The sequence below is a fragment of the Atractosteus spatula genome, chromosome 1 (assembly GCF_055471065.1).
Source record: "Atractosteus spatula isolate fAtrSpa1 chromosome 1, fAtrSpa1.hap1, whole genome shotgun sequence".
NCBI lineage: Eukaryota > Metazoa > Chordata > Actinopteri > Semionotiformes > Lepisosteidae > Atractosteus > Atractosteus spatula.
Window position 1 is genome coordinate 37672501 of NC_142706.1, and position 23865 is coordinate 37696365.

A 23865-nucleotide genomic window follows, 5' to 3' on the forward strand; every position below is an offset into this window, starting at 1 on the left:
GGGGAGTCAGTTAAAAAGGAGAGAACAGATCTTAATGTTTTCAACTTTATTTTATTTTTAAATTAATAAAGACAGAAACAGTTAATGCATCAGGAAAGTTGAAAAAAAGATATTCTGGAAGTAAAATGATTAAAGTAACATTTATAAAAATATTTTGGACTTAGAATGTGATATTATCAAGAGGGCAACTATTTGAGAATCTTGCTTTACTACTCTACTAGATTGCTTTTTTGTGAACATTTATAATTATATTACATACTGTATATATAAAAACAGAATACAATAAATAGCATCTAACCAACAAGTAGAAAAGTAGAAAAACCCTAAATTCCAATCCCCAAGCATTCCACCCGGAATGGCCACATCTCCATGTTACATCATCAGATCAGACTACTTTCTGAGTCTATTTCTAACTGGTCAAGAATTATGAGCTGAAAGAAATAAACTGAAAGAAGTTACATTATAATCATCTAAAACAACCAGGAAGAGAAAACTACAATCTGTAGTCCAACATGAAAACCAGAAACTGTCTGCATCAAAGGCTGATGGTGAAGGAATTCATTCCCTTACACCTTTTGTAAAAAAAAAAGGTTTTCTCATTTTTTTGTCTACTAAAGGAATTGTCTGGTGATTTAGAACTTTAGACTTTAGAATGTCAAGTGACGTACATTGTAAAACTTAGCTTTTTATTCACAGTATGGATTCTTTGTGTGGAAAAATGTGGACATTAACATTAACATTAACATTCCCTTTGAACATTAAAACAGATAGCAAACATGGATGAATAGACTGTAAAGATAGAGCAATATGATATAAAAATGCAAAGTCAAAGCAGTTTACTTATTTCTACGAGTATAGAAAACACATGTGGTTTAAAAGGAGTGTAGACCTGTAATAAGTGAAGTACGTTTTTGTCATCTTACTCAACACATATACTGTACATTATTTGCTGTGAAATTGTATGTCAATAACTCATTTTGTCAAACTGTTCAGGCAACAGGGAAGCAAGAAGGTCAGGTCCTTCTTTAGATTGGCATTGCCATACGTGAGAAGAGAGGCGATACCTACAGCAAAGGCGGACATTGCGAGAGCTCCAGAGAAACTGACCACTTGCATGTTTGCCGAAGTGTATCCACCACAAAGCAAAAAGAACAGGATTAGGTCACAGATGGGGTAGACGACGACCAGGCAGACGATCATTTTGGAGATTCTGATTTGGGCCAGCAAAGCTGGAGAGTGAGAGGGCGAGCTCTCTGGAGCCTCGGGAGAGCCTCTGCTTCTCTTCATGCGGTGCATGTGATGGCACAGGTACAGCACAAGCCTGACACAAGCCAACAGCATGATGCTGGCGGGGGCGAACAGCAGCACAAACCCGTTGAACATCGCAAACTCAAAGGACACTCCCGACAGCTCAGTGAATATCTCACAAGACTGAACCGTGAAATTGTCAGGGCCCGTGGAGACGTTGATGTAGTGGATGTTTTGGGCGTAAATTGCAGGGAAGCTGAAGATACAGCACAGAGCAAAGCTCCCTCCGAGGAAAACCAAAACGAAAGTGGACACATTTTGCTTGAGCTTGTTGAACGCGGCATTGGGAATGCTGACAATCTTCAGGAGATAAAATGTGCACAGACAAGAGGTAAACCAAAAGCTGGATGACCCTCCCAGGATTAGGGCATAAGTTAGCCCTCTGTATCCAGTGAGTCCCACCTGGCAGTGCATCTCAAAGGTCTTGATTGCTATCCAGGTGAAACCAGACAAACTGAGAAGCAGGTTAGCCAGTGCGATGCAGGTGATTATGATTTCCCCAGCTAGAAACAAATTTTTCCTCTCTTTTGCTTCTTTAGTTATTGTCCAGGTACGACACATGTTGCTGCAGATGATGAACACGTTCCCAGTGACTGCAAAGAATGACAACAGCGCATTTCCAGCAAATCCACCATACACAACCAAATTCATTGCAAAAGTAGATAAGAAGAAATACACTTTGTGTCCTTTCCTTCTCTTTCTTTAAAAAATTAGGCCCCCAAACTCCACATACAACTGATTTTGCTCACAGTTCACAAATGCAAATTATTTTCCTTTGCAAATGCGACCTGCTTATGCAGCACAGGTTTTTCTTCAGTTTTCCTCTGTCTCTGTGGTAAATTAGTTGGTACTAAAACTCTAAACAAATCACTACATCCGTGGGCATATGATGTATACTTAAAAAGCCCTACCAAGCCCACAGAGCAGGAAATGAATTTGCTCTCCAGGTGTTCTAGATATTGACTAGGGTCACTGGCCAGGATCATATGTCAAGAATGATGGCTCCTAAACTAGCATTAAAGTAATCAGGTTAGTTGATATTCCATATGATATTAATATCTGAAAACATTTTGAGTGTCACCAGTGCAAATCAGATGAGCAGAAGGGAAATGAAAGATTAGTAGCATAATATTATGTAAGGGAGAGTCTGCAAATGTGTTCAAGAAAGCTTTGCTTGAAGCAGGAAAGAAAATGACCCTGTCCTTTGTTGGTTTTTATGTGACATAAATGGTTTTCAGTCAGGGAACCAGAAGTCATGCAAATAAAGGGGAAAGGATGCAATTCATAAGAAAATCAGCCAGGCCTACAGTACTAGTCCTATTTGCACACCAAAATGCCCACATGGTGGTTTACATGCAAAACGAACATGAGAGAATGATACTGTGGAATAAAATATTTAGATATAAATGATACCTTGCCAAGTCCCTCTGGCACCGGTGCCTGCCTATGCCTAAGGAAACTACAGGATGCCCAACACTTCTGCTGGTCCAGAACAGTGTTGGTGCAGACAGATCTCGTGCAGATTCACCTGCAACAGTACCAGGTGGGGGCTCCTGGGACCAGGTCCATGGGATGGGGCTGGAGATTGATTCAACCTGTTGACCATGGAGTGTTTTACCAAGTTGCCCTGGGTCAGAGTGCCCCATGGTGGTGTACTGTCCATGCTGCTACAAGGAATGTACAGTAAGCCCTCTTTTTAGTCCCCCCTGGGGTTCTGTGGCATCCAGGGACAGAACTTCGAGTCTCCCAGGATGTGTATCAATGGCCAGGGGTTCAGAACACCTCCATCACACCCCCCCTCACCTCAGAGCACATGAGGGCATGTAAGCTCTCTCCCTGGCAATTATCTACAAAAGTGCAGAAAAAAAGATCCTAAAGCTAAATTTAATTTCTCACATCTCTACACTTCAGACTTCACGAGTAAGTAGGGCCGGCCCTTGACTTAGGCGAAGTAGGCCACAGTCTAGGGCCCCGAGGCCTATGGGGGGCTTCCTCAATGTACAACACCATATATTTTTCTTGATCAGCACATTCGCAAATGTGAAACAAAAATTCCCTCCAGTGGCTCTTTCTGTCGCTGCTGTGCTAATCTAAGATGTTAAACTTTGTTAGAGATTATAATATAATTAGTTGTGAATGTAAGTGTGGTAGTTTGTTTATCCATCTAACGTGTAATGAAACACTACAAGTGTAATGAACAAGTTCTTTCAGGGCCCTATGCTGACGACACGATCCGGGGTGGAGTGAGGAAAACACAGGGGAAAAAGGCATGCAGGAGTCGGGAATGAAAACAGGGGGCGTGTCCAAAGTGCACAGGTGAACAGGGGTGTGAGTCCGGAACAAACAATTAAGAAGTAGTCCAAATAGGGAATCCAAAACGGGCAAAGTCCAAAGCCGGGTGGTCCATCTGAGACTAGACAAGATAAAAACAGGAACGGAAAATAAAACCATAACAGAGCCAGGTGCATCCAGGTCCCGGGCTCACACAAAATGGGAATCAATGCAGAGCCCCGAACTAAGTGGGCGTCTGGCTTTTAAGGTGGACTGGGAACAGGCTGAAACGGGGCAGGTGCACAAAATCAAGTTTGAAGTGAAAGAGCCAGAGCGCCCTTAAGGGGAAGGGACTACAATCGTGACACAAGTGAGTTTTTACTTGTGTTGCAAACTATGTTGTAATAGTCTAAAATTAAATCCATGCAGTTGCAACCAGTAAATGCACATCGTCATCCAAAAGGATGTACCTATTGGGCACTGAGAAAAGGAAGAGCGGAAAAGAAGGGTGGGAAAACAGAGGTACGCCAAACCAAGTCACTGTAATAAGACAGTAAGTCTGTCAGATCCATGTAACTGGTGAACAGTTAGACAAGCCACATTTTGTAGCTACACATGTAGACTATGTGAGGTGTTTTACTAGAGTTAACAAATTAATGTTTCACACTATTACTTTCAATGTTAAAATACATGTTATCTTTGAAAAATGTGGGCTTCTTATTCCTGTTTGTAAGTTATTTATTATGTTTACTTCTAAACTAGTTAATAAAAGTTTTCTAGTTGTATAATTCATTTACTTAATTGTTCTAAATAGTAAAATAAGCTGCTCAAATTGTGATCTGGAGGGGCCCTTTTCCATGATCTGGACAAGGGTCCCAAAAAAGCTAGGGCCTGTTGATGAAAAATCAGTTCTGATGTATTTTATGACATACTGTATGATATAGTCTCTGAACAGCATGAATTCATATGTTTTGATTCTAACAGGACATACTGTTCTTTATATTTATACAAGTCTGCATTACATGTGCATAAGTACACACAACAACAATCAAAGACAAAACATATTCAAAACTACTTCAGCTTTCTTTAATTTCACAAAATTAGTTGTTCGATAACTATCTTAGTATGTGCAGCTTTTAAATGAGTGGAAAAGAAATTAAAAGATAAAGGAGAGTCACTGAGGCTCATAAAGAAAGATAAAACTATTTGGGGACCTCAAGTACATTTTCCCAGTTTTCCCCATTTCATCTGCCACTGAACTGATGCAAGAGCAGGGCCACCACTCAGACGTATTAAGTATGATGAGAATCAATGAAAAACGTATTCCAATGATATTCAAGATATGTCTCACCATATAAAGCCAGGCAATTGACCAAGGGACATCTTATTAATTATTAAGAGCACATACATTTCTCTTAAATAGGATCCTAAATATTTTACTGTTTAGTTTTTGTTGGACCACAATCCAGGTCTAAACAAAGGTCACCTCTTGGATTTAGTCTTTGCTGACAGCTCTTTTATCTATCAGCTAATCTTGATTTGGGGCTGTCTGATCACTTGACTGTTTTTTTTTATGTTGAAGATGTCACGGTCGACCACATTTTGTTCGCAGATTCGTCTCTCTCTTCCCTTTCTTAGTTTTCTGTCTCTGATACCTTGAAAGAAAAATGTGCAGTCCAGTTTTTCAATAGACAATACACAGACCTGATACAGTGCCTTGGCGTTACGCCGGAGTGTCAATAAACGAGCTGAACCCTATGCGAAGCGAGGGTCCAAGATGGCAAACAAGTCCGTGAGGCGTAGTACGACAGAGCAAAACCCAAGGGTCAAAAGGAGAGGTCAAAATCTATGAGATCAGTCAGGTGAGAGAAAGCAAGCAGCGAACTGACTAGCCTATGACTCAAAATACCAAGTGAGGAAGTATGGCGACAAGGAGCTTTAATAGTGAAACAAGGGACGTGATTGGATAATGAGGTAACAAGTGCAATTAATGTGGTCAGGTGTGGTGCGTGGTCGTAACACTTGGACCCTGTTAAATCTTGGTCTGTCTCTTATAATTGCTGTATTCCTTTGTACACTGAACAGTTTCTTCCTATGAAGGCGGTATCTGATGCTTTCATTTCTGCTTTGAATGTATATCTTAAGTCTTGAAAGCAGTAGAGTACTAGAGTACTTGCCACATGACAAGTGCAGATCCATCCATTTTTCTCATATTATCACTTTGTTGTTCTTCCTTACATCAACCCTGTGCAAAGTGTTTTGGCAAACCTGATACTGTCCCGAAAATGCTTAAATCTTACCTTGCTGAGTCACATGTGTTTTAAATACATAGACATTTAATTGCTATAAATCCATCTAGACTTCAATTATTATACAGTACTGCCATTATCCAGTACAAACAGAAAGTGATGCATCTGTAGAAACAGATGAGGATGTGGGGTTTTCTACATGGGAGAGGAACATTAATAAGCCTGCTTTGTTCAGTTTTGTGAAGTTTAGTTTGTGGTTGTGAGCTTAGATATGTTTCCAACTCTTGCCTTCTTTGTCTTCTTGGGGTGAGTTTTGTGATTCTCAATTTGTAACGTTGATGATATATTTATCATATATGTATAAATACGACCCTGTATGGAGAAATAGAATTTAGCTAGTAAGGATTTTGGGCTCTTCCAGACTCAAGCCCTGTCAACTGATTTAAGAAATCTCTGAACGTTTCCTTTTTTCTATTTAAAGATATATCTGTGGAATTGAGTGGGGAATTGCCTTTAACACTATAATTGTCATTTACATGCTTGTGCATCAGTGTCTTATGACGAGTTCACTATAGGGTCTTAAATGCGAGAGTCCAAGATACGCAATATAACAATAATTCTTTATATTTATTATATAATGTTTTTCATCTTGGGACTAACTTCATCCATTACATTTTCTGACAACTTTAGAAATGTTTTAATCTCTATGAACAGAAAATAACAGCACTTAGCACCGAAAATTGGCATTCTGAGATAAAGAAATGATTCATAGACCTTGGTGAAAGACACCTAAAGATGTAACATCAGTACATTCTTTTCTGATCATTACTTCTAAAATATCTTTATATATTTCTTTTTTATAATGAAACATGTCATTGCAGAGTCTGCTAACTCCTTTGTACGGCGTCAGAAATAAGCAAACTTTGAAATCTAATGGCAAAGAACAAAGTAGAACAGCACGGGAACACAAACTAGAAAAAGAGAACAAAAGGAAAAAGAAAAAAACAGAGAAAATGTTTGTGTGATTTGATATATATTATTTACATTCTCCAAACACACATCTAAACATCTACATTTGCATTGTTCTAATTTTCTTTTTAGTTTGGCGTTAACTTTCACTCAGTGCTGATACAGAATTAAATGTCATGTCTGAATAATATAATTACTGAACAATCCATTGATAGAAAAGCATCATAATAATCTAATATTAAATACCAGTTGAAAAAGAAATATTGGTTTACCTACTTTTCTACCCTTACAGATGTCAGTAAAAATAATTACCCACTCACCACACAGTACAACAGCAAGACGGAGGTAGGGATGAATTTTCTTTGTTAATTTTTGATTGTATTTACTTACATCATGCCTTTAGCAGTGTCTCATCCAGGGTGTACCCTGCCTTATGAGCTTTGCTTGCTGGGATAGGCTCTGGCTCCCCCTCGACCTTGAATTGGATGAATGGTTAGAAGATGGATGGATAATCTTATTTATCAATGAGTATTTGTGCACCATCTACTTTAGCAAGGAATCATTTGGAGGAACGGGTGTCAAAGGTGCTAAATAAATGAATAAACATACAATTTTGTGAAACAACATGAGAGTAATAAGGTTTTACTTATGAGCAAAATTAACAGTTTATTGTCCATACAGAGACATTTTTTTTACTTGACAGATGTGCGGTATCCAGGCGAGGAGAAGAAGCGCTGCACACCAGGGCTCTAGATGAGAGCCCCAAAGAGACTGACCAGACGAACGAGCTGAACACCGGAGCCGCTGAAGAGAACGGACAAGGAAAATAGAGAAATACAGACCGAGGCCGAGCAAGCGAAGGTCGGCGTTGCTGAAAGAAGCTGTTACCCAAAGACATCAAAACTGAAACAATTATTTTTTTTACTAAATTGTTTTTTTTTTAATGAACAAAGTGTGCTGGTGCCCCCTGTCCATCATTCACCAGCCAGTAACATACAGTATGTAAATACATACTGTATATAGAATATTATAAGTGTAAATTTGGAAGACTTTAAAGTTCACAAGGCGTGCAAAGATACCATATAAAAACAGATAAATACTGTAAATTATATTTGGGGGCTAAAACCCTGGTCCTGGTTCAGTTAGACTTATAGATCTATTATAGAAATAGAAATGTATAGATTAATTACACAAGTAATCTGTTCAATTAAGATAATTGTGCTGTTTCAGGGATGTACTGTACTGGATATTTGGTCATATTGATCAGTCCCAAATGATCTTTAAATTACTTAATCTAACATATAAACTGTTTAAATGCTCTTGATAAAATCGTTACAAATCTTTAGAAATTGATGATTTGGAAGTGACCAAGTAAACATGTAAGACTGGGGCTCTCCAGGACCAGAGCTGGAGAGAGTACCTGTAATTCTTATTTTTTCTTGTAGAAATACTTGTAGAGTTTTGTATTTCTATTGCCAAGTGCACCTAACTAAAATTGGTCTGCATTCTATTTGACTTTTCCTATTTTACTAGACAGGTCAATATCTGAGAACAGAGGAAGTCAGTGGTTTGGAGCTATACTTTCAATCATTCACACATTTCATTGTTTGATATTATTATAAAGCTAAAGCCCAAAAAACACATGCAGTGTATATTTTCTGTTTCCGCTACTAACCAAAATCTAACAACTGAGTTGCCACAAAAAATTGTGCAAGCCACCTGCTCCGGATAAGCCACTAGTGTTAAAGCAATTGAAGGAGGGTAGTATTTACAGCAAGTGTTTTAGCCGTTTTTATTGTAACAGTATGGAGTGGCCATATTACAGAAAAAGCCTTGAGAATATTTTAAAGTTCTTTTGGGAGTTTCCCTAAATGTTTAAAAATGCATCAATAGTAAAACTTTATTTTGTCTGCCATTGCAGTCATTTGCATGTCATATGTTAAGTATCGCATATCTCAGCACTGCATCACATTTTGATTAAATCTGAATGCAAAATGTTGCATTCTTTAAAGCCAAATTGCTTGGTATTATTTCTTAGTGCTGAAAACTACTTGAAATGAGTGCATGGCTCATGAAGTGACCTCTCTCATTAAAGAAAACAGCTCTAATGAAATAGATCCTTCTACATAAGAACATCAGTTTAATTCCATCCACCTTGTTTATTTAATAAAATGATCATTGTAAGCCTGCAACCAATGTTCCCTCTAAGCTATGTGCGTGTGCGCACGCACACAGGTTATGAAATCAGAGCACATAGGAAATTGAACTGTGCACAAACAATTAAATAAAAAAGATAATAATAAAACAAACACGGTCGTCAATTGAAAAATGCAAAATTGACCTCATGAGGCCCAACTTGGCTGTGTGCATTATTATTGCTACTCGATAATCGATATCTACGCTCTCATAGTCTCGTACCTCACTGCTCATGCTCGCTCGGCACTCAGTCTCTATGACTGGGCTTGTTAAATCGCTGTCCTTGTTTTTTGGATCTCTATGCTTCTATGAGAATGACTATATTAACAAGAAATAATTTCAGGTTTACAATTTTACATACACTCAATTTAGTGCTCACACGTTTTTGTCACTGGAAAAAAAATTGCACAACTTGACATTTTTGCGCACACCAGCCAGTCAAAATCAGAGGGAACACTGCCTGAATTCCTGTTGAATTCAAAAGTTCATACCACATATCTCAACAATAGCTGCGCCCCTGACTGAGCTAACCAAAAAAAGTGCCCTGGTCCAGTGGAAGGAACTTCCTTTCAAACCATTGAGGACTACTTCTGCAGGGATTCAGACTTGTGCTGCCCTGACTTTTCTTGATTATTTGTCTTACAGACAAATACCTCAGGAATAGTGCCGGGGATGGTGGTGTTCTACGAGGTAGATGGATTGAAACACCCCATTGCCTACCCCAGTGGAAAGCTTTTGTTCTAGTAACAGTAACACATCAGTATTTAAATAAAGCGCTTAGCTATTAAATGGGTTACAAGGCCCTTCGTTAGTCTCTGGTATGCCACCCACTTACCAAGAAGAGAGAACATCAATGTAGTGACACCATCAGGTCAAGGACATCAAAAACCAAAATGCCAGATGGTATTACTACCTGCAGGCACTCTAGAACCAAGTACAGCATGGACAGGAAGAGAGAAATACAGAAATAGCTTGAAGAGACGACAGCCGAGAGAGATGAACAAACCAGTCTCAGTCACTCAGTCATTATGGAAGCAGTCCAAGGAGCTGACGACTGAAAGAAGCCATTCTGTTTGCTGCTCCTTATTTATTCCCTTGTTTATTAAGCCTGTAACCTATTAGGTTTTTGAAAATTCTATAAAAAATACTTGTGTTCTGTATGCTTAAATTCACCAAAGATTAATTCTTCAAACATATTTTCCATTAGGTTTTCAGAGATTCATTGCGTTATCACACAGATTCACATATTGTATGTATAAAAAATCACAGTGAGAAGTTGAAAAAATGTCAATGTTTTACTTAGGATTACGTAAAAATTAAAAAACCATGGAAGAAATATTGAATGTAAATTGGAAACTTTCAGAACAATATACCTTAAAGTTATGTCACGCTAAAAGTATGCTGAATTTTGCAGTATTTCATGGTCAAAACCTGTCCCTTTGTATCATATTTGTTGCCTTGTGATCACTCTGTTAATACACCAAAATCTCTAATCAAGAGTCAATGTGCCTTGGTAATCATCATAGTTACTTTGTCCTTAAGGACATATCATGTGTTCTCAAATCTGTCAAAGGAAATTAAAGACAATGATTTCAGTATTATAGATCATGGTGAAAATACAACTGTGTATACAGACATTACATCCCTCATGTGTTAAATGTAATGCACATTTCAGTGGTTAGATTAGATCTTAATGAATGAGATAGAGCAGTGGTTCTCAAACTTTTTGGACCAAGTACCACCCCTGATCAAACCAAAGCATCCAATTACCACCTACAAGTCATCTTCTCATAGGAACCAGAGAAAATCTCAATGACCAACATGAGTGTGCGAGCACACACACACATAATAAAATAGCACTGAACACTTACCATTTCAGTGAGAGGGGTGAGCCTGTTTAGTCGAGTAAAGCCTTGCAATGTCAGGGACGAGGGCAGTGAGTTTCAAACTCAGATCTGGCTTGGCATCCATTTTGTTGCGGTACTTTGTCTTGATTGCAGTGAGAGCAGAGAAGCCTTTCTCACAAAGGTAGGTAGTAGCAAAAGGCGTCAAAAACCACACAGCCTTTAATGAGAGGGCTGGGTATTCACTCTGTCTTTGGATCCAGAAATCCAACAGTGACTGTCATTTTAATTCTGACATCAAAGATGCATAAGATATCAAAGCTGCATATGCAACTTCTCTTGCTCAGCACAGGTCAGATCCTTGGGTATTTTTTATGACATCAACAGCAAAGGAGTTCCTGATCCACTCTGGTGTGGCCTCAACTAGAAAATACTCTGAGAACTGTTGTTCCAATGACAAGAGGTGCACTCCAATCACATCACAAACAGCAGCATCAAGTGCCTCAGCTTATGTGTGCAGATAACTCTCCAAAGTTGGGAAAGGAGAGACATCACTTGTGTTGATTTGAGTAACAAAAAGCCGCAGCTTTTTCTTCATGGCAGTCAAAAATCAAAAATTGTTAAAGAGAGCCCCTGCAGTCCCATATTCAGCTCATTCAAACGTGAGAATACAGTATATCAGCCAGGTAAGCAAATTTTACCAGCCACACTGGATCATCAAGTAGACTTTCCAAGGGAGATTGCTGGTCATGCAAAAACATGTATCTCAGAGTGCAGTTCAAAGACCCACTGAGCACTTTGTCCCTGGATAACCATCTCACTTCCGTATGTAGCAAAAGGTGCCCATTTCATTACAAAGCACACTGAACAGACGTGAATTTATTGGTCGAGCCCTGATATAATTCATAACTTTGACAGCAGAGTCTAACACAAATTTTAATTCCTCAGGCATTTTCTTGGCTGCCAAGGCCTCACGGTGGATGCTGCAGTGTGTCCACTTCATATCTGGAGCTTCCAGCTTCTCATACAGCCCCTTTAAGAAGGCGTAGACCTTTCAAAAATACCTGACGACTCACCTGTGTTATGGGTTCGGTAATAGGGACCGAACCAGTGAGTGAACCCACTTGCAGGAGCGAACAAAACCAAGTCGTAATCCGAAAGCAAACCGTAATCGTAGGAACGAGCCGAGAGTCCAGGGGAAGCCAGAAATCCAAAAGGGAACGAGTACCGAAGCCGAAGCGAGATCCGAAGTCGTAGTCCGTAGAGCAATCCGAGAATCCAGGGGTAGCTAGTAATCCAAAACAGAGCGAAAGTAACCAATCCAAGCCGAGATCTGAAAAGCCGAAGTCCAAAGGGAAAAACCGCAAACCAAAAGCCAAGACGAACACAGAGTAGAAGTAGCGCAACCAGGAAGCTCGAAAGGGAAAACCAATACTGAGCAACGAGGTAGGGAAGGACAGGTGTTAAAGTAGGATGAGACGGGGGTGTGGTGGTGAATGGGAAAACTGATAGGTGAACTGATGGATAGGGGCTACGCCTACTTCTGCCTCCTCCGTTGCCGGGAGGCAGGGATCGTAACAACCTGTCTCGCTCAATCCTCACATTCTCTGCCTTTCTCTATTTTAGGAAGCTCTAGTCATTCTCCCATTGCTCAGTATTTTTGGAAGTTCTCTCCAAGTACTCGGCGCTTTTCCCTCGTCTCCTTTTGTCTCGTTTCTCCTGGCTTTTGGAGTGCTCTTCACCCCAGACCTGGATTCTTGGATTTCGCTTTTCGGCTTATTGTTTTGGTTTACAGTTTTATTGGTATTCGGACTCTTTGACTTTTCGTCTCCCTGGTTTACGACTTTGTTTTGTGCTTTGGTACTTTTGCTGGTTTTAATCCTTCTGTTTTTAACTTTTGGACTGGGTTCTAACTAATCTAACGTAAACGAGCAAATTGGCCAAATCAATGACATCTACAGACTCATCTAATTGCAGTGAAAAGCATCCGCTCATCTTAATGCACTCTGACAGTGTACTTTTGACATCATCTGCCATATCAATAAATCTACGAGTGACTGTGTATTTCGAAAGGGCCACCAGGTCAAGCTGTTTAGCAGCTTTTTCTCCACAAGTAATAAGTTTCAGCTCTTTTGCCGACGGTAAACAGAGTTCTTCACCAGTAATGTGGGGCTTACCTGCTTTAGCAATCCACAAGCTTGCATGGTAAATGCTTCTTGTACTTTGGAAACTGGAGTTCCTTATGGTGGACTTGCGCTGCTTCAGATCTTTAAGTTTCCTTTGAAAAAAATCAACAGGCTTATCCTTCAGGAGAGAATGTTTCCTGGTAAAGTGCCGCCTCTGATATGCTGGCTTCAGGCTCTCATTGCTGAGAATCTCACAGCACACGACACACTACGGTCTTGGCTCTTCCTCCATCCCGGTGTAAGTAAATCCCAGACTTAGATAATTTAGATCGGTCTGTCTTGCAGCCGTTTTCTGACACTTGCTAACACTAGCAGGCTCAGCAGCAGAGCTAGTGTTGGTGGCCGATGTATAATCCTCCTCGTTCTCAACAGGTATGCGTGATCTATCGGAGATGGCATCATTACTCTTGGCGTCTATTCCTTTCAGCCAGGACATAATAGTTGATTTTTGTGAGGTATTCATTTTCGATCAATTGTTCTGTTTGCAAATGTGGAGCTGTTGGAGAAATTATTCCTCATTTCCCCTTAAAAGGAAGTCAGGAGTCCGTCTCAGAAGATAAATGTTTTTATTTCATGTGCATGGGAGGGAAACAGAGATACTCTGTGTTTTTTTCTCAAACTAACCTAGAACAGTCCTTAAATATTCTGTTATCTATCATGCTTGTGCCTACAAGATTAGCAGTGTTCCAAAATCACGCACATTCTCCTACCTCCCTATTTGCTGGATATAGCTTTTTGTAAATACAATTGGTCACTTACATTCGTAGCATGCATTCCTATACAATGGTATAGAATTACATAGTAGCTCTTGTGTTCACTCAAGTATTAGCGCATGCTGTATCTTCGTAGCTAAGTACGTAGGTTGCGTAAGTGACACATAGACTAATTTTATTAAAATAGAAAATATGAAAACCTGTCCCAATTTTTCAGTGCACACAACAAAGTTCCAGGGTCATCAGGCGTGCCACCTGGGGGCACAGTTTGAGAACCACGGAGATAGAGAGATATGTATAAAGTATTTGTCTGGCTAAGGGAATGTAGCTTCTCAGATAGGCTGTTCAAACTCAGTGTCATGACCAGTCCTGGCCCCTGGGAAACTGAGTTATGCTGTAGGGGTTACAGGGTCAAGAGCTTGGCTCGACAGACCGGGGGGAATGGCCAGGTCACTGCACCTTGGGTGGGGAAGAGGGGGCCAGCACAGAGTAGCACCAGTCTGAAGACGAAGTGTCTACTTAATTCAGCTGAGCAGATACTGGGAGCAGGGGCTAAAGGGGTGTCATTCTTTCCTGCCCATGAGCCGATTCCTGCGGTCAGACTCCCAGGGAAAGATGACCACACGGTGGATGCATACAGCTTGCAGGAGTCACCAGGTCGGGCAGGGAACTCCAAACCAGAGGGCACAAGGAGATGGGCTGATGCAAGACACATGCCCTTAAGCTGGGGTCTCCTCCAAAGACCAGGCCAGCCGTCCGGAAAATTGCCTGGAAGAGGACAGAACAGATTTTCCAGGTGCCATCTGGACCAGGCCGGTGGATACATCTGCTTAGGTCATGTCCCTGCTTCACACTGAATCTCACCGCTTAGCCACTGAAATTCTCCAGACAGCAAAGCCATGTACAAAGCTCCAAGATGGAGCCAGAGGAAACTGGAAACCAGGATCAGGAAGGGCTCCACTAGGAAGCTGGAATAGTGGTACAAGAGTGAGATTAATAGGGTTTAAATACCAGCCCTCAGAGGACCTGCTACAGTGAAATTTGTCACTAAAGCCAAGTGCTCTTCATCAATTGCCTCCTTGGCGATCAAAGCAAAACAAAGACATGGCCGCCGGCCACTGAAACTGGCAAAAGACACACTGGAGAACAGCAAGGGTGGGCATGGCCACAACCCGCTGTGGAACTGTGTGGGGAACATAACACCATCCTTACTACCTGAGCTAAGGAGTTTGCTAAAAGGGTATAGTCGGGGAGGTGGGGGATTTGCAAGAGAGATACTCAAAGAGAACCTAGCTGCCTGACTCATATACAGTATACAGTATATGTAGGTAAGCAGAAGTGTGCAATATTAGGATTTAATCTTAGCACCAGTAGCCATGTTTAACAATGGTTAAAAATGAAATACAGAAAAAAAATGAAAATAAGTTAAAAGAAAACAAAACAGAATCTGATAATTTAGTTCAGACAGATTTATGGCATTTAATGGCTCTGCGATATCATCTACAATAATGTTGAAAAGATTTTTTTGAAAGTAGTAAGTCTTGCTTCACTTCAAGATACTACAGAGTGTGATAATATGAGGCATAGATTGCAAAGAGGCTGAGATCCTCATCAGAGAGGGCTGTGTTGCTAAGTGATCATAGCTGTGGTTACTTGGTCTAATGAGCAACAGCTGTGGGTGTTTCTATAACAGCGGTCAGAGTTTTTCCTTCAGGGAGTTTGGAAAAGTCATTGAATTCAAAGGGACAGGCTGTTATGGAGTGAGAGAACAGGTTTGTCAATAAAATGCTGACACCATACCTCGTATTGCCAGAGTGAGGGCCCCTCTACTACACCCTACACTGTGATTTTCACACACTAACTCACTATTACTAAATATAAAACTGACCCACATATGGTGGATGATGAAGGTATTTTACCGATAAACTTGTTACCACAGTTGTAGTCACTTAGCAACACAGCTCTCTCCAAGGAGGGGCTTTGCCTCTCTGCATTCCATGCCTCATGTTATATCACATGGGGTTTATTCTTCACAGAAAATTAAAAAAAAATCTCATAAAAAGTTCAGTGCAGAAAACAGGGTGACTATAAAGGCCACAAAGAAGAAGAACAGTTCATAAGATTGCATTTACCAAGTGAGGAATTAAGAAACTGTTCCAAGGATTACTCCATGAAATAGTCAAGGGATTTCTGACGAAATGCTTCAAATGAATTGACACAAATCACAAGTGATACACTTGTCTTCATTTATATGTTATTATTTTGATGCTTGGTTTTGTGTACTTTGTTGCTCATTTTCTCTCTGTTTCTGCTAGACCATCAGTATCTTGTTTACTAGACCTCTCTGTACATCTGTGAGTCTAGGTGCTTTTTCCTGAACATCCCTGCCTTTCATGGTCTTTCAATTGTATCAGACTGACTTTCCTTGACAGGCCTCCCAGGTTGAAGTCCCATTGAAACATTGTGTTCCCTAACTGGGATACCAGAGAACAGGCTTTCACACCCCAGTTACAATTCAGTGAGAGTCCTCTGCAGTCCTCTGCAGAATTCCACCTGATTCTATAGACCTCAATTCTCTCTATTACACAGCTGCCTTTTCCATTTGTGTCAAGGTATTGCTGTCACTCCTTTTGGTACTTCCAGCAGAGGAATGGCCTTGATTTGAAACCACCTGGGCTTCATTTCTCCCATGCAGACTATCTGCATTCTCGCTCACTCATTAACCTGACTTTGTGCTGGTTGTTCTTCTGTGGAACATGTTGCTTGCAATGGGCTCTCTTGTTCTGCCCTTTCACTGGACCATCTCGCCAGTCCAGAGCAAGCACCCTACATTGCCTTTAATGGGATTGAGACAGCCTGTCATGTTAAAAGAACAGCACCTGATAGTAAAACACGCACACAGGACAATACAGTACAGTGACAAAAAAGAATATTCTGTAATGAACTTGTATTGAAAAAAAATGCCATCTCATAGATCATAAAGCATCTTTTATTAATGAAAATATGCCAAAAATAGTACCTATTGATTCTTAAAACTATGAATTTGTATACAAAAACAATTACAGATCACTCAATATTATTAATTCAAATACGCAGAAATACAGTGTTTATTAATTTATCACACATTTTGTCAGGGTACCACAATGAATTGTTACTTTGTGTATTGACACACACCCACACAAATAGTGTGTATCATCCAGCGGGCAACACGTGCACAGCTCACAATATTTCACTAAGTTGTGAGGTGAGAGAGGAAGTCTCCTCTCTTGATAAAGACTGTACCTTTCAAGAAAAAGGGTTACGAAACATGGAATCCGGATACACAGAACGAACGCAAAGAGCACAAAACCAGCATACAGCTGCAAGCTATACTCACATACCAGTCCAATAATTTTTTAAAAATACTGAAAGCAAAGTCCTGTACAGGAGACTGCTATCGTCTCCAACCAGAACCACGGTTGCTGGATGGAACTACTGATTGCAATATTCAATATCGTAAGTTGTAGTGTAATTTTTATCAATGTGGAAATAAAAGTCAATGCTCTAGAAATTCATCAAATTTTTCAAAATAACTGATTTCACCACCTAGCCCTATGTGCTGTGAATTGATGCACACCCATTTCATACTACGTGTAGAGCATGCGTTTGTGGTTAATGTGGACAGCACATAGGCATTCGCAAGCAAAGAACAGTAGACTAAAGATTTACATCTCTGAGCAGAAAGAGATGAGGGTATGTGGTTTACAGCCTTCAGATGGATGTTCGAGAAGTATGCTCTAGTGAGTTTAGCACAGTTCTGCCTGTGGCACTGATCAGCATTGTTTAGAAATGAGCCTCTTCACAGCACTGCTAGGATGCCTACTCTTGCCCTCTTTGTCTTCCTTGGGTGAGTTTCTGTGTTACTTTCCAGTTTCTCCAATATCAAAATATTAATTTGTTTACCCTTTATGTAAAGTAAGAATTATTCATGTTATGCTTGTTGTAATGAAAACTGGGGATAACGCCCTTGTCAAAGGCACTTGAAAACCTTATGTGCAGATCTAAGCTTTCAAATAAACAACTGTTCCATATAATGCTCTGAAAAGTTCACAGGGTAATCCTTTGTATAAAAAGCTCAAAATAAATGTTGCGATGTTTTATAGCAATTTACAGTTTTACACTCAATTACATGGTATTGTGTCTCCATAAATACCTACTTCTAAATATTAGAAAAATGTTCTTAACATGAACAAAAAGCCTCTGTAGTACCAACAATGTAGTTTCAAAATGCATTTTATTTATAAAAAACACTTCAGGCTAGTTCAGCAGACCGTTTTTTGACCATTACTAATTACCATAAAACCATTCTCATGGGTTATCCTAACTGGAACCAAATTACACGATCAAATACTTGTAACTCTTGTTTTGCATAATTTCACTCCTTTACTTCTTCTCTGGCTTCCTATTCAGCTCCAAGGCTCCTCAACACTGGCTTTCCAAGAAATCTGCATTCATGTTACTTTATCATTTTAACGTTAATGTTAATGCTTTAAATCACATGTGAAAACTTTCCTACTGTTTTGAATTTATTGAAAAAATAATATCACTAATGGATTTTCTCGGAGATGTATACATGTTTTTTATAATACACTTATTGTTTGGATTGTTTGGAAATCATTACAAAAAAATTTTACATGTCACTGAAATACAAATCTGAACGGACTGTGAAAGTCTATGAAAAGCTGTCTCAAAGTGAAAGTTATGCTGGCAGGTCACATGGTTCTGGTTGTTATAATGATTTAGTGAAAAACACTTGAACAGCCTCTTCTACAAGAAAATGAATAAAAAACTGTATATGTATGAAGAAGGTTTTGTTATCTTTCTTATGAGTAATCACAGAGGAATAGTGGGCTATGGGAAATAATGAATAATGAATAAATATAATGAATAAAGCTGATTGATCACATGATCTGGCCTCCATATAAGACTTTTAACAGGTCCTTCTTGTCAAATAATTCGGAATTCTATACTGTAAGGAGTACAGACAGGCAACATGGTTACTATGGAATAGTACGGAATAGTATAGGATGAACTCTGACATGCTTTAGTAAACATTGACCTTGTTCATGACATAGGAACGAGTAATAACGTATCCCAAAATACCTTTAACCTCTCCTGCAGGTACACTGAAAGAATGTCATATAACACATTTAGAGAGATTGCAGACAGAACCATAGCTAAGCTGGAACACAGAAAGGAAACTACACATGATGTATCAAAAGATGTCCTTGTCTGTGAAAAGTGATGTGTCAGCTTGGCCACTGATGACCTCTGCATGCAGCTACTGTTTATATTATTACAGAAGTGATGATGATATTCACTGACCAATATTTCACTTAATGTCACTCATAAACATCCAAAAATGTTTAACTCACTGATGAAAATAAACTATTGCAGATATGTTTGGTATGCATGGTTTCTTGAGATTTTGCTCAAATTCATTTTTTACAACCTTAAAAGTCACTGGTGTGTGATGTTCAGATAGCCATACTGTTTGTCCAAGGTGTTTGTAATGTAAAACATATGTTTCATAGAGCTTGATGTGTACTTTAGCTAGAAATGCTGCACAATTTTAGAGGTACAGGAGCCCTTGAAGTTAACAATTTCTTATTTGTTTTATTTACATAAAAAGAAAATGAAAAGGAGAAGAAAAAATACATACTGTATAAATAGATCTGCTGTCATCAGTCATCAGAATACAATTTTGTAACCAGCAATATGAGTACCTATAATAGTAGTGAACAGTTTTGGGCAGAAAGGTTTTCAAAAGTGCATAATAACGGAATTTACATGCAATTTTGTGTTACAATAATTACAAGCAAAACAACATCAGAAATTAGGGTTTATGCATAAGCAAAACTAACAGTTTATTGTCTCTGTTTTATCTGACAGATGTCAGTAAAGTGAACATCACTCACTTTCTTGAGAGAATCACAGCAAGAGTGGGAGATTCAGTTCAGATGGTTTGCTGCTGGGAGACACAGCTGCAGAATCTTCAGCAACTAAGACTGGAATGGTGGAAGAACAATCAGTCTAAACTGTCATCTTTGAACTATAAGAAAGTGGATGGAGCTCAGATATGTGAAGAGAATAAATACACTTATTGTGTTTCCAGGAACTGTTCTGAGATGACAATTCCAAATGTATCTGAGAACGATACAGGATCATACTCATGTAAACTAATTATTGAGATCCCTGTGCTAATGACGGTACAAGGACTTGGAACAACTCTAATAGTGAATGCAACAGAAAGTAAGTTATTTCTTCTGTTTTTTGTACCTTTAAAAATGGGAAACAAAGTTGCCATGTTGGCCTTTTTAATAAGTGCATATTCTGTACATTGTATGAGAACCTGAATGTGCAATATTTATGTTTTTAGCCAGATATACTTTAGTGCTGCAGAGTTTGAAAGAAGATTTAAAATGATTAATAATTAAGTTTTAAATTATTTGCTTTGCAATCCTAGTAATTATGTTAATTAGGAACGCATACCGGGTCATGTCCTCAGTAGTGGAAAGAAACTAGATTAGTTTAAAACATTAAAAGCTAGTGAACATAACTTTTTGAACAAAAAACTGATAAAAGAAGTATCTCAGCCTATCTTGCCAATTGTGAGCATAAAGAACATTAATCAAAAAGAAACCAAACATTTATAAAAATATTTTGTCATATATTTGTTTCATAATACTGTATACCACTTCTTTAGTTTATAAGTCCTTGACTATTAGCTTACCATATTCCAATTAAACTTTTTAATACATATTTCAATTTACATACAGTACAGTGTGTCCATCTGTCTCATCATTACAGTGTTGCAGTGAGCTGTGCTCTAATTCGGTTTGAGATGCCATCAAAATAACATGGCACAAGGGATACAGAATGGGTTCTTTCCAGGCATTACATTTGATTGTGTGAAAAAAAGACACTTTAATTTAACTTACTAGAGCAAATAATTTGCCTTATTTATTATTCATTTTATTAATATTGTATTTGCACTTTATTTAAACTTCAAATGTGAAATAAAAATATATCTGTTTCTTGAATTAAGTCATACTGTGAAACTGTCAGCTCCTTGAGAAATGTTTGGTTAGCTGGAGCCAACAAGTAGAAATGATTCTGTTGCCATCTACCTTTAATATCATTTAATAAATTTTATTTGATATCAGTATAAAAGCATGCATAATTTTAGCATTTCTTTGTCTTTCATTTTACTGTAATTTAGCAGACACACAGGGGAGCTCTGCTGTCCTTACTGTGTTTCCAATATTGTTAGTGTTACTGGGTTTGAGTCTTCTGTGGTACTGGAAAAGAAAGAAACTTACATCCTATGGTCCAGGTATGATCCTGCTTGTACTATATGAGCTTCTAAGTTTCCTGATTTAGCTTAAAGGAAGTCGACACTTTTTTTGTTTAGATTAATATATATTAGGCATAAGAAAAAATTAGAATTATATATGTATGTTAATATTGAGGACTTGAAATACCCATGTTCCTTAGTCTAATTATATAAGCTTTATATATTGGCTATTTAACTGCATATTTATCCATTCATAAAAGTGTTACTAAAATATGAACTTTATCAAACTACCATATGATTTAATTCTATAATGCTAAGCATTTAGAGTTTCAAACATCCTTTTTGTACTGTAACAATATTTAGGTTTGGTTTAAAAAATTAACAATATACTAATTTTTTGGAAGATTCCTTTTGAATTCTAAAAAAAACACACTATGCAACGTAACATTGAAAGAAGGAAGCTATTTTAGTTTTACAAGTTTTTAGTTTGAGTTAATGATATCACTTAACATGACTTAATTTTTTCATTCAAGTTACACACACATCCATTAAAAGTTCAAATAAATGTACAAGGTACGTTTTCAGGACCTCCCCCTGTGTATTTGATTAATGTGAAAGTGTTAATATACCGTACAGTATATGTCAGTTGTTTTTGTTTTTGGGGGTCTCATCAACAGCTATTATGTTTCTGACCAGATTGGAACAGCTTCTACAACACCTGTTGTATTTTGCATATGTTTTGCTCTAAACCTTCCAGAGTTTTTCCAGAGCCCTGCGCTGGTACTTACAGCACACATAGCAGGGTGGTAACACATCTTCCTTGCCAAAGCAAGACGAATTAAATTAGTCATTCTCTTTAAGTAAATACAGAGTACAGCAGATCACAAATACTTCCACTTCACCTTTCATAGTTCCCCAAGATTGTATTATTTAGTTTCCCACCTCTTTACTCCCATAGTCAACTCCAATTACCCATTCTCATGCTTTTTCTCAACAGCACCCCACCTCACAGCTAAAATCTTGTATTCTTTTATTTTTTTTCTTTGCTGCACACCAAACTTTAATGCCTACCATAACCTTCATGCTCTGACACGGCTCTGACCTCTTACAGTACATGTACGACAGATAAATGTGAAGCTTTTGCATTGCTCACGATTCGTTCCACGTAATAAAGCATTAAACCAATTTACGCCAACGTTTTTGTCGTCATTTCACTCAACACAAAAGATGACTAGGATAAATACGATAAAACGAGGTTTAGAAGTATTGTTAATACCCCCATGAGATGTGGTCTTTTTAAAATAACAAGGTGACTTTCCATATTTTCCCTACCACTGAAATAATGCTGCGGTAGATTAAATGGTGTTTATTAGAAGAAAGGAAAATTGTATTCAGTACAGAAGAGTTCAGAAAGCCTGGCTGTAACAGTTCTATATTTCCTTGGAAGGTCTGGCCCCTAGGATAGCTGACGCAGCCCCTGGAGAATCATGGGCACTGGACCAGGGGGAGGAGGACAGGCATAATGAGATCATGGAGGAAAATTCAAACTCCTCTCGGGGCTCAACTCACTGGGTGAGTTACTGCTCAATCTCTCTCCCATTGAAGCAGCAGTATAAAACAGAGTATAACAAAATATAAAACAGAGAATCCTGGTCTCTGTGTTGAGAAAGCTGACAAGCTCGATAACACATACAAAATGCCTTATCTTTGTGGTGTTTGATCTGGAAAGGTCACATTTCAATTTTTGGAGCTCTTTTTTAAATTCTATTTGCAAGTATGTTGTTCTAGTTCAATTTTATGGTGCCCTCCTATTTATGTGTCAATGTGCTGCCTCAAATTGATAGATTTATGCCTAAATAACACATACTTTTTAGATTCCTACAGAATTTTTTAAAGAATTATTGAATTTACTTTTACTTTTATTTTTTGTGCTGCTGGCAGTGGCTTTTTTTGCCCTTTTTCTGTATAATATCTGGACATACTTTAAAGATGGTGCAGTATACACAGAACCTGAATTTTAACAAAAATAAAATTTGAATTAAAGAGTTATTGACTTCTGTCCATCCACCATTGCTAATTCTTTCAATAATTTTAAAAATAAAAAAATACATTGATTGTGTTGTTTTGAAATAAGCTATAAATTACATAAATGAAGACTGCAATGTCTAACTGCTTTCTATGTACCTATTTCAGGCACTGTCTGCGATTTATGAATCCTTTGACTATTTTAATGTCCATGACTGAAAAAAGGAGAAGAGCAGGCTAACTCAACATTCCTGGCAGATGCTGTGTACATCTTTTTGACAGTTTTATGTCAGTACTTCAGTACTAAGAACAATTAAACCTGTTTAAGAACTTCTGCAAGAGTTAACTAACAAATTTAAACAAAAACTGTGATGTTGCTGGAAATGATTACAGAGTAGGAGCAGTATGATATTACTTCGCTGTTTATACTTCATGTGAGATGAAGTAACAGGTGGAATTTGTTTAGTTAATGTGAAGTTATTCGGGTTGTACTTCAAACATACACTCTACACTGCAAATATAAAACATTAGAATATAACGTGGTCATAAGGACAGCTTCATGGTATCTGATTTTGACAGAAACATATCTAAGACATACAGAAAAAACATTTTTTTTTGTTCTGTAAATACTTTGTAATTAAGAAAAAATGTTTCTCTCAGAGACGTTTAGTATTGAGAAGCAATGTGAATTTTGTCAAAAGAACAGTTACATGGAGTCACTGGTGCCTAAGTGATTTGTTGCTTCATGATGAATGTGCTGCCACCTAC

At 38.4% G+C, this 23865-nt stretch overlaps 1 protein-coding gene and 1 long non-coding RNA gene across 2 annotated transcripts; one reads left to right on the forward strand and one right to left on the reverse strand.

Moving 5' to 3' along the window:
* Positions 1–913: 913 nt before the first annotated feature.
* Positions 914–12274, reverse strand: LOC148840849 (uncharacterized). Its single transcript, XR_016091062.1, has 3 exons — positions 10865–12274; positions 7188–7272; positions 914–1901 (listed from the first exon to the last, which is right to left on the reverse strand). It is a non-coding gene; the product is annotated as an uncharacterized LOC148840849 (long non-coding RNA).
* A 5316-nt stretch (positions 12275–17590) lies between these two features.
* LOC148840850 (uncharacterized) lies at positions 17591–23596 on the forward strand. Its single transcript, XM_088920620.1, has 5 exons — positions 17591–17622; positions 19630–20027; positions 20998–21111; positions 22520–22644; positions 23266–23596. The coding sequence occupies exons 1-5, from the start codon at positions 17591–17593 to the stop codon at positions 23314–23316; spliced, it is 720 nt and encodes a 239-aa protein (XP_088776746.1). The 3' UTR covers positions 23317–23596.
* The last annotated feature ends 269 nt before the right edge of the window (positions 23597–23865 follow it).

Coding starts and splice junctions, on each gene's coding strand:
- LOC148840850 (XM_088920620.1), top strand. CDS start 17,591: ATGCCTACTCTTGCCCTCTTTGTCTTCCTTGG. Junction 20,028..20,997: donor AATAGTGAATGCAACAGAAA/GTAAGTTATTTC, acceptor ACTGTAATTTAG/CAGACACACAGGGGAGCTCT. Junction 21,112..22,519: donor ACTTACATCCTATGGTCCAG/GTATGATCCTGC, acceptor TTTCCTTGGAAG/GTCTGGCCCCTAGGATAGCT.